Raw genomic sequence first — 10,864 nt, 5'->3', positions numbered from 1 at the left:
GTGAATCAATTTGCTCTGAACCAAAAACCATACATTTTCTATAACGTTTCGGGACGTTTCATTGCTAACGTCAATCTCCTTTGAATTATGACTAACGTTCGTGCTCGCAGTTAATAAATTTTAATGGCATTCCTTAATAAATTATAATTATTTTTTTTTTTTTATTTACATGGGGTATCCAGGCCAGCTTGCGTGCACCACGACTAATCCCCACGGCCTACTGAATACCCTGCAAACCCAGTAGACATGTAAGACACCGCGAGGGTGACAAGTGTGCACACCATGACTCGAACCCAAGTACAGTAAAAGAAGACAAGCCTTATCCACCGCTAAGCTAAATCCTAAAATATATTTTTTTATTTTTTTAACCTGTCTAGTAGTTAGCTCGGGAAAAAGAGTCAACAAGGGAAAAAAAGTCAACAAACTTAGACTTCAGGAAATGACATTGTTAAGGAGGTGTAGCCGTTAGTGATCCATCCCATCACATGCCAACCACATGCATAATAAACCGACCTGCAAACTTTATTGGCCCTTCTCTCTCTCTCTCTCTAAGATTGCTTTACCTCCTAAATGTTTATTAAATTACAAAGTAAATTTAATAAATTTTAAAAAACAAAAAAAATATTTCAGTAAATTTATAAAAAATAAATTGAAAAAAAATGATTAATACCATTAGGGCTAACGGCGTGCCACGCCACTCGCTGTCCCATTGATTAATTCTTCCTTAAATAAGAAATATTAAAAGGTTACCCAAAACGACACATTTGGTAACGTCAGAAGAGCGTTTTATGGAGACACCTCCTCGCTTTTATTTTCTTTTTTATGCTCTAGCCTGTCTCTCTCTCCTTCATCTCTCTCACATGACTCCAACTGCTTGCGTCTCTTCCATAATTTTTTTTTCAAAAAACTAAAAGAGACGGAGAAGAAGAAAAAGGAAGCGCAGAAAATAATTATAATAGTTCGAAGAATCTTACTTGCTCTCACTTTAGCTTTGAGGATGAAGACAGTAAATTAGACAACGGAGATATAACTCAAGAAATTGTTAGAGAGAAGCGACTAGCACGTACTTATTTGTTTTCTTTTTCTCTTCTTTTCTGTTACGTGCGTTTCTTTCTTCTGTTTCTCAGGCATTGTGCTCTTAAACGCTGTCGTCTTCTCGCTTCAAAGGTAACACCAAGTTGTTTGGATCTTTTCAAACTTAATTATGTTTGTACGAAGTCGTTAGTTGTTTGTTTGCTGTGTAATTCACTGGTGGAGAAAAACATCGAGATAATGTATTTGATTAAGAAAAGGAAACTTCCTTTTGGTTTGGTTTCTGATGTGCTGGAATAGAATTCCTCTTAGTTACGTTGCTGGTAAGTTCAGTATTGCAGTGTAATATATATATATATTTTTTCCTTCTGTTTTCAGGCGGGTGTTTGGTTTCTGAGAAAATAGGGATGAAAGAAGCAATTTTTTTGACTAATCAGTTTTAGTGTTCATATATGTGTTACAGTGATGGAATTTTTTTGAGAATTTAAGATCTTGTGAGCCCCTTGATTTTGACACTCCAGATAAATGCCGGTAGTTTGATTGGCATTCTCATGTGACTGAAAAGCTAGCCCCACCCCCTTTTCATGGCAACCCATTTGCGATTTTGTTTGTCTCGCTGCAATGATTTTGAACGTTAAAAAGGTTGTCCTTTTAATGTTTGATCCTACTAGCCGGTTTATGGTATTTTAAGGTCAACTCTTTTTTGCAGGGAGGATAAGTTATTGTTTCTTCCAAGTGAAGTGAACAGGATATGGCGACAATAAGTGATATAGGAGTAGCAGCAGCTATTAATATACTCACTGCATTTGCTTTCTTTATTGTGTTTGCGATTCTTCGGATTCAGCCGGTAAATGATAGGGTTTACTTCCCCAAATGGTATATCAAGGGTTTAAGGAGCAGTCCATTGGGCACTGGCGCGTTTGTAGGCAAGTTTGTCAATTTGGACTTCAGGTCGTATGTGAGGTTTCTCAACTGGATGCCCGCAGCATTGCAAATGCCGGAGCCTGAGCTAATTGACCATGCTGGATTGGACTCTGCTGTTTACTTGAGGATTTACTTGATAGGGTATGGTGGTTCTCTTATTTTTCGTTATGCTTTGTGCGATTCCAGATGCTTTAGTTTGATAGTAAACTCAATCGTCTTTTTTAATTTTGCTGTTATATTCTAGGCGAACAAAAAACTGGTCGTTAGAGATCTATGTTCTGACTGTTTGCAAATTTGATGTCTCCTATATTATGTCTACTCCACTGAGTTATTTGAAGTATAAATAGTAGGCATTCATTAGGCGTCCAATTGCGTGTAGTTTCTTTTTTTTTCCTTTTCTTTTCATATTTTGCTAAATTTTGGTGCAAGACATATGATTGCTGCAAATGGAGTAGGATTGAAGGACTGAGAATGTACTGTAAATTAACTGCTGATCCAAAATGTCATCTGAGTCGGTAAACATTTTTCTGCTTGTTTTAGATTTCCCATATTTTTACATAATCAGTTTAAATTGTTAACTGTGTTTAACAAGCACACAACATCGGAGCAGGCTGTTGCTCATTTTCCCACATAACGGTTCCCCTATTACAAGTTGATTCCCTGCTTTATCTATAGCCAACCTCTGTCTAGCCACTGAAATTATTTATTGCAGTCCCAGAAAGACTGTCAATATCTACATATGAATAGTATCATCGGCACTTTTGTTGTGACAGGCTTTGCTAATAGCCTAATACTTGTATAAGTGATGTATTTCTAGTTCATGTTGTTTTGTGGAAATAATGTGCATATTAGTTGTGTATTCACTAATTAAGTGATTGGCCTTGCCTTACGCAAATTGATGGAACTCAGAATAACATCTTTTGTTCTTTATTCCTGAAAGTGTTAGTGAGGCTTTCCATAATTTTTGGTAGTGGCTGGCATTGAGAGTATCTTATACAAGCAGTCATATCATGGAAAAATACAAGTAATTTATGAAAAGATCGACATTGGCAAAAAACTCAAATAGCTAGGATATCTGGTGCAGATTTGAAAGAAACCTGATTGTCATTTTGGTATTCTTGATGTCTCCACTGTCTCTTCTTTCTCCTGAGCAAACCTTGAAATCTTCTGTCACCATAAAGCTACACCTAACTGATTCATACCCGGTATCAAGGGCAATTTATAAATAGATATTAATGTGGATAAAAATATAGTAAATAGATGGATATGTGGTGTAATTGCAATTGAAGCTGGTATCTTGATAGTCTTAAATTGTTTCTCTGCTGCCTCTTCACCTAACCTTGATAATATGCACAAACTTATTGTCACTGTTCATCAGTCAAAGCCAGCATGTCTTAGGAGTTTTGGTAGGTTTATTCTGCCCCCGATCACAAATTGTTAGTCCACCCTTTCTTTTTGGGATGTGCAAAAATGTTTTTCCATTTAACTCATTGAAGAGAAAGAATTTGAGATTTGCGATTTACCCTTCTGTTATAATGGATAGATAAAATTGGAACAGATTAGGGAAGTTCGTGGAAATTTACACCGCTAACAATGAATTGGGCTCCTCTCTGCCTTGCATAAGCTGAAACTGTACGCCGAGCCCTCTCCTGCATTCAATTGATCGTATTCCTTTAAAAAAGTTGAGGTTTCGACCACTAAGTATATATCTCCTTTAAAAAGTTGGGATAATGTTATTCTGAGCATTTTGGAAAATTTTATCCTTTGCACATTCATCAATTCAATTCTTGTCTGTGGAATGGATTTGTCCTTTTCCTATACACAATAGGATTTTGCATTGGGAGCATGTGTTCCATCATTTGAATGTTATTCTGAGCATAATATTGACTTATAACCTTTATACTCATATACTCGTTTCTTCTTTTTTCTTTTTTTTTTTTTCCTCTTAAGTGCAGGCTTAAAATTTTTGTTCCTATTGCATTCCTGGCCTTCACTATCTCAGTGCCAGTTAATTGGACAAATAACACTTTGGAGCATTCTAATTTAACTTACAGTGATTTGGATAAGCTCTCTATATCAAATATACCCACAGGATCATGCAGGTATACAAGACTTATTACCTTTGTTTTGTTAACTTTCTGCTTTATATCAACTCTTTTTTTTTCCCCCTAAAAAAAGAAATTAGTGTAGTGAACTATGAACTATGTTGAGTAATTCTTAAACTATTGAAAGACTGAATTTGTTATCTTATGTTTCTTTTTTATGAAAAAAATACCAATTAAAGTGGAGAGTTTCTTCAAACAACAAGAAGTTGGGTCAACTATTCAATCAAATGATATTTAGCATGTTTCCATCTCTTCTCAAGAAAGAAGTGGGCTATTTCTTTGTAAAATTGTGCTCAATTTCATGTGGCAATTCCGGCAAGAACTCTTCGTTAGTTGGGGGAATAATCCGTAGCCTTTGGTGTGCGGAGCCCAGTGACTAAGAAAGAAATTGATCTAATGAACTATCAAGTTTTTTATATCAATATTGAAATTTTTCTTTGTAAAATTATGCTCAATTTCATATGTGGCAATTCCGGCAAGACCTCTTTGTTGGTTGGGGGAATATCCCGCAGCCTTTGGTGTGCGGAGCCCAGTGACTAAGAAAGAAATTGATCTAATGAACTATCAAGTTTTTTATATTAATATTGAAATTTAATATTTTTTCCTTCAATAGAATTTCTTGTGGCAGGGTAGGTTTGAACTTTTCAGTCAACTTAAATTTTTGGTTGCAGATTCTGGACCCATATGGTGATGGCTTATGCTTTTACCTTCTGGACATGCTATGTGCTAAAAACAGAGTACGAGACAGTGGCTAAAATGAGGTTGCATTTTCTTGCATCAGAGAAACGACGTCCTGATCAATTCACAGTAAGAGCAACTCTGTAAAGCACTATGACATTAATTAAAAAGATGGCATGGAGAGAAGGTTGGATGTTTATCATCAATTAAAGATATAGGACAGGGAATATGTTCAGAACCAATCAGATGTTAGATGCACACAGCCAACCATGCTTTAATTGACTCATGGATGTATTCTTCCTGATAGAAAATATTAACGTTCAAAATATCTGAAATGCTCAAATTGTTTTGATTCGGTTATGCCGGGTAGCGTGAGTCCAGTTGCATGTGAAAGTCTCATTTGTGGATCCACCTGCCTTCTTTTTCTGCTAACTTCTTTCAGAATGGGGGGACATGATAAAAAGAGAGAGAGAGAGAGAGAGAGAAGTGTTGTTAGCAAATATTATGGTTATCTTCATTTTTGGTTCTCAAAGTTCAGGTTTTTCATCTTGGTTCCTATAGTTTGTTCTTAGTTTAATTCCACCACAACTTGGTGAGCTTTATTGGATCTAGTCTTTGCCAACTTGTTTTTAGAGTGCTCTTTCAACTGAAAGTTCCTTTTCCTTTAATAGTAATTTTCTTATGAGGGCCAGTGGTTACTCTCTTTTAGGTCGGTTGTCAATTTGGAAGCAAACATGTCCTATTTGTTTTTGTGCATATTAGAATCTTGACTTTTGTTTCTTAGTAGAATGATAGTTTAGAACTGCATCTGAACACCTGAACAGATTGTGTCCTCTGCAGCTTTTGATTGTAATCAAATTGAAGTTGTGTAGCATATATTTATATAACCAGGTCATTCTTATAAGTTGGAATGCTTTGAAAATGATCTCCTTTGGGCACTCTTAGTAACTCTTTTCTTCCAGCTCCTCGTTGATGAAGTAATGTATTTTTGGTGTAGGTACTGGTGAGAAATGTGCCACCAGATCCTGATGAATCAGTTGGTGAACTCGTGGAACATTTTTTCCTGGTTAACCATCCTAGCGATTATCTCACTCATCAGGTTTGATCCTCTTATACTTCCACATGTTACAAGTACATATACCAACAATACATAAATACACCCACCAGCACACATGCACGCACGCACCCACCCACCCAAAGAGAGACATGGAGAGATGGAGAGTGATTAAGTGCTTTTTGTTGTTATAAGACTAGTTATTTGATTCCATAATATGACTGTGACATTAGTTTATCCACAATTTCATAATAATCACTCAGATCTCAGAATGAGAACTTGTATGTGATGTGGTTCAGAAAAAAAGATCTTATATGTGATGATAAAAGAGAGAGAAGTTTTCATTTAATAGCTTCACCTGGCCTTCAAACTCCTTTGTCACTTAGAACACTCCTGAATCTGACAAGTGCAATCTGTGTATATCTATCTCTTGATTTGTAGGAGCAGATACAGAAAAAAGATCCTAGAGTGTCTGAAAGGGGACTGGGAGAGTAAAGTCACGGTATCTTCATTTTTTCTTTCATTGGAGTTTAAACTTCAAAAGATTTGCCAGGTTAAGAAAGAAAAAGAGAGGCAGGAGGGTTCCCTAAGTAGGTGATGTAGATTTTGTTGCCACAGAACGGATCCAGTTCCTTTCTCCAACAAGCTTGTCTTATATTCGCTCAAAATTGTAGTTTGACCATTTACTTTTCAATTTTACTGTCTATGAACTACACCAGCCTTTCTTTGGAAGAAAATTCTGCATTGCTTTTCTAGTTTTATACCATCAAGCTTATGCACATCATCTAACTGAAAAATTCATCTTATTTATATCTTGTTAACCTTCTCGGCCCAAAATGTTATGATTCTTTTCCCTTGGCTTAAACATTTGCTTGCAGGTTGTCTACAATGCTAATGAACTTTCTAACTTAGTCAACAAGAAGAAAAAGATGAAGAACTGGCTTGACTACTATCAAATCAAATATTCAAGAAACCAATCCAGAAAGCCTTCTCTCAAGGTATTCATTGCTAACAGTGTCCTATTGAAGTCACCGGTATCTTTTATTTTCTCTCCCTCCCTCCCTTCCAGATGTAGTGTTTCTACACTCAATTTACGCAACAATTTATGAGAAAATGTTATTCTGATTTTAATCACTAACATGTAGTGCTAATTTATTTTTCATGGAGCAGACTGGTTTCCTTGGCCTTTGGGGGAATAGGGTGGATGCAATTGATCACTACACATCTGAGATTGAGAGACTATCGAGAGAAGTAAGTGGTACTTTTAAATTATATGTTTTGCATTTTAGAGTGTGTTGTTTTACTTTCTTGCAGCGTGAACTATTTCTGTCCTAACTTCATAATTGTTCACTGACATTTATCATCATTCAAAGTAAAGTTAGACCTTTTTAGTTCTTTTTCCCGTCTTATTTGTGAAGCTCTTATTGTTTTTAATCAATTGTTTGTTCTAGTTCAGTCATTATTTGTTGAAGGTCTGACTTTGTTGAAGCATTGACACCATAGCACAGAGAATGTTCTAGCTCTGAAATTTTTTCACTTAATTGTATACATGAATTTAAATAGCCTGTAAAGTTTCGTAAACATCTAACAATTAACTAATGTTTTTATTATGAATTTTGTTGAGGTAGTCATCTCTATACTTTCAATTAACCATATTTTCTTTTGAAATTAACAATTGCTAGATCTCCTTGGAGAGAGACAAGATTGTGAACAATCCCAAGTCAATCATGCCAGCAGCATTTGTTTCCTTCAAAACTCGATGGGGAGCCGCTGTTTGTGCACAAACACAACAATCCAGAAATCCAACTATATGGTTGACTGGGTGGGCTCCAGAACCCCGTGATGTATATTGGGATAACCTCGCAATTCCATTTGTTTCGCTCACACTAAGAAGGCTTGTTATTGCTGTTGCGTTTTTCTTCCTCACCTTCTTTTTCATGATTCCCATTGCATTTGTACAGTCCCTTGCGAACATTGAAGGAATTGAGAAAGCACTCCCATTCCTGAAACCTATAATTGAAATGTGAGTATCTTTTTCTCAAGTGTGACCTTATATTCTTAGGAAAAATAGCTGTGCTCGTCATTTGTTTGGTTCACAACTGCATATCATTTAATTATTTCATATTAAATGCTTGTAATCTACATGATTGGACAAAGTTATGATATTATATCAGTATAGCTGTCTTTCTTCCTAACCTTCTTGCTTCATATCATCTCGGAAGTTCCTTAAACTTTATTTTGAGAAAATTGTGCCTTTTATTTTCATGAAAATTTGCTTCACTCCTTGTAGACTTAACCTGGCAGCGAGCTACTGACTTGTATTTTTTTTATTGTGCAATTAAATCAAAACAACAGTTCTAATCCTTCTTTGTAAAACACTAACCTTTAGGCCAAATTTTAGGTTAAGATAAAGGCAGAAAAGGTATATTTGACATGTAGGAATGGAGATCAGTTGTGCCAACTTCTTTGGCTTAGCTCATACTTTTTTGAAAGAAATAATCTAAGTTCAGCTTTTGGGCATCAGAAAGCTGTAATGCCATCTTATGCCAGTTTCTAGTAGATAACAGGAAATGACATTATGGTGGATTCTAGGAAGGGGATGAAAAGATGGAAATGTTGCAGAATAATATTTAGCTTTCTTCAAAAAATGTCATTGGTTTTTTTTTTCCAACCTGTCTTGGATGTTTTCTTTTTCTATGGATGCGAGTCAATTTATTAGAGTTGAATTGTCAAGGGTTCGGGTGTGTTGTTGAATGATTCATTCAATAAAGTAAAATATATGGGGAGAAAACATAGAATATCATTTCAATCCTTTACCAAATTTGTGCTTTGTTTTCCGTTGCTTGAATGCAATTATCCCCTGAAATATGGTAACCTCTTGTTTTTCATGCAGGAAAGTGTTTAAGTCATTCATTCAAGGTTTCCTTCCTGGAATAGCTTTGAAGATATTTCTTATTTTTCTACCCTCAATATTGATGCTAATGTCTAAATTCGAGGGATTCATTAGTCTATCAGGCCTAGAGAGGAGATCTGCAGCTAGATATTATATCTTCCAATTCATTAATGTGTTTCTTGGAAGTATAATCACCGGAACTGCATTTCAACAACTGGATAATTTTATCCACCAGTCTGCGACTCAGTAAGTTCTTCTCATATGTTCTACGCTTCCAATTTATTAGTTTATGCAGCATTGGAAATTGTTCTTTTGATGTAGTTAAACATCTACTTGTATGCTTTGTCCATTAGCCGCTAGAGAAACTAAACATCACATGTAAATCTTGATTAATTTTGCATTTTAATTGAATTATGAATCTGCTGTATGCTTTTGTGTTTGATTTGTTTAAGTAGAAATTAAACCTTCCGAAGGGTATGTGGTGATTAGGATGCTCCAAGTCTAATAATCTTAAAAATTTTGCTTCAAGGTGCAGTATTTAGGAATGCATTACGTTTCTTGCAATTCAATTAGTTCATAATTACTTGTGAGTTTTATTTTTATTTGACACACTAAGCGAATTTTTGCAGAATACCAAAGACAGTTGGAGTTTCGATTCCTATGAAGGCAACTTTCTTCATAACTTACATAATGGTTGATGGGTGGGCTGGAGTCGCTGGGGAGATTTTAAGATTGAAACCCTTGATAATCTATCACCTGAAAAACTTCTTCTTGGTGAAGACTGAAAAGGATAGGGAAGAGGCTATGGATCCAGGAACTCTTGGTTTCAACACAGGGGAACCACAAATACAACTTTATTTCCTCCTTGGCCTCGTCTATGCAGTGGTGTCGCCTATCTTACTTCCTTTCATAATTGTATTCTTTGCCCTCGCATTTGTTGTATATCGTCATCAGGTAAAAATTTGAATCACATCCAGAATTGTCACACAAACTACAATTATACATGTGTAATGTATGTGCAGTTCGTATTACAAGCACTAAAACATTATTGGATTGTGAATCCTCACTGAAAATAGATTGCTGCATGAAATTGTAGATTATAAATGTTTACAATCAGGAGTATGAGAGTGCTGCAGCATTCTGGCCTGATGTTCATGGACGCATCATAGTTGCAGTAATTGTCTCACAACTGCTGCTAATGGGATTGTTAAGCACAAAAGAAGCTGCTCAGTCCACACCGTTGCTCATTACACTCCCAGTATTGACAATATGGTTCCATTTGTTCTGCAAAGGCCGATATGAACCTGCTTTTGTTAGATATCCATTGCAGGTATGTCAAATTTTGCATATTTCTTGAGACAGACTACAAGCAGTTTCTGCTGTATAAAATCACAAGAATTTTCTTGATTAATTTTATCACCTCCTTCTCTGTCATTTCCATTGTTTTGCAGGAAGCAATGATGAAAGATACGTTGGAACGTGCCAGAGAGCCAAACCTGAACCTGAAAAGCTTCCTTCAAAATGCTTATAGCCACCCAGTTTTTAAAGGCGAAGATGATAGCGACAGTGATGGAGCACCCGAAGAGTTTGAGAAAGAACCTGATCTGGTCCCAACAAAGCGCCAGTCTCGAAGGAATACACCATTGCCAAGTAAACATAGTGGTTCAGTTTCATCCTCTCAGCGTGAAGCTCAGGAGTATCCTCTAATCTGAAACTGTTTCTGCGACATCAACTTGTGTGTAAATGCGAGTCATCAGGAGATTAAACTGTTTGATATTTATTCAGCATAGAGGTTGTACAGAGGATAGACTACGAAAAGAGATAGCGAGCTGTGCAAAAGAACACAACACGGAAATAGGAACAAACTCATGTCTTAGGTTGTCAGAATAATTTGTTTATGCAATTGTCGTCATATTTTTTTTATATATATATTATTCTCAAGGTAAAGAATACCTTGTTAATTAATTAATTTCAGAACTCAGATTCAAGTATTCAACTCATTCTTAATATACTAATTTAAAGTGACCGAGGAAGTTAAAACCTAAAACAAATGGATTGGACTTGAAAATTTCACAAATTATGAAGAAATTCAGCTTTGAGTCTATTCCTGAATTAGAAAAAATATAAATATAATTATTTATAAGAAAAACAACAGAAGAAGAAAGAAATTAGTTTTCT

At 35.7% G+C, this 10,864-nt stretch overlaps 1 protein-coding gene across 3 annotated transcripts; it reads left to right on the top strand.

Annotated features, from left to right (window-relative positions):
- The first annotated feature begins 905 nt into the window (after nt 1-905).
- Nucleotides 906-10,608, top strand: LOC105119794 (CSC1-like protein At3g21620). 3 transcript variants are annotated; one of them, XM_011017977.1, is made up of 12 exons: nt 906-1,167; nt 1,742-2,097; nt 3,912-4,058; nt 4,733-4,868; nt 5,737-5,838; nt 6,672-6,791; nt 6,964-7,044; nt 7,476-7,816; nt 8,687-8,932; nt 9,316-9,640; nt 9,783-10,016; nt 10,138-10,608. In XM_011017977.1, exons 2-12 carry the CDS (start codon nt 1,784-1,786, stop codon nt 10,396-10,398), a joined length of 2,307 nt encoding a protein of 768 aa, XP_011016279.1. In that variant the 5' UTR covers nt 906-1,167; nt 1,742-1,783; the 3' UTR covers nt 10,399-10,608. The 3 variants fall into 3 exon arrangements, with proteins under 3 accessions (XP_011016279.1, XP_011016280.1, XP_011016281.1); XM_011017978.1 differs by lacking the exon at nt 906-1,167 and adding an exon at nt 1,255-1,355; XM_011017979.1 differs by lacking the exon at nt 906-1,167 and adding an exon at nt 1,386-1,674.
- Nucleotides 10,609-10,864: the final 256 nt, after the last annotated feature.

This window comes from Populus euphratica, unplaced genomic scaffold (assembly GCF_000495115.2).
Source record: "Populus euphratica unplaced genomic scaffold, PopEup_1.0 scaffold3395.1, whole genome shotgun sequence".
Lineage (NCBI taxonomy): Eukaryota > Viridiplantae > Streptophyta > Magnoliopsida > Malpighiales > Salicaceae > Populus > Populus euphratica.
The sequence above is the reverse complement of the archived record's forward strand: the minus strand, read 5'-3'. Positions and strand labels throughout refer to the sequence as shown.

Excerpts from the sequence above, each read along its gene's own strand:
- LOC105119794 (XM_011017977.1), top strand. The coding sequence starts at position 1,784 with ATGGCGACAATAAGTGATATAGGAGTAGCAGCAGCTATTAATATACTC. Across the intron at positions 6,792-6,963 it reads CCAGAAAGCCTTCTCTCAAG|ACTGGTTTCCTTGGCCTTTG; the intron begins GTATTCATTGCT and ends TTCATGGAGCAG. Across the intron at positions 7,817-8,686 it reads CTGAAACCTATAATTGAAAT|GAAAGTGTTTAAGTCATTCA; the intron begins GTGAGTATCTTT and ends TTTTTCATGCAG.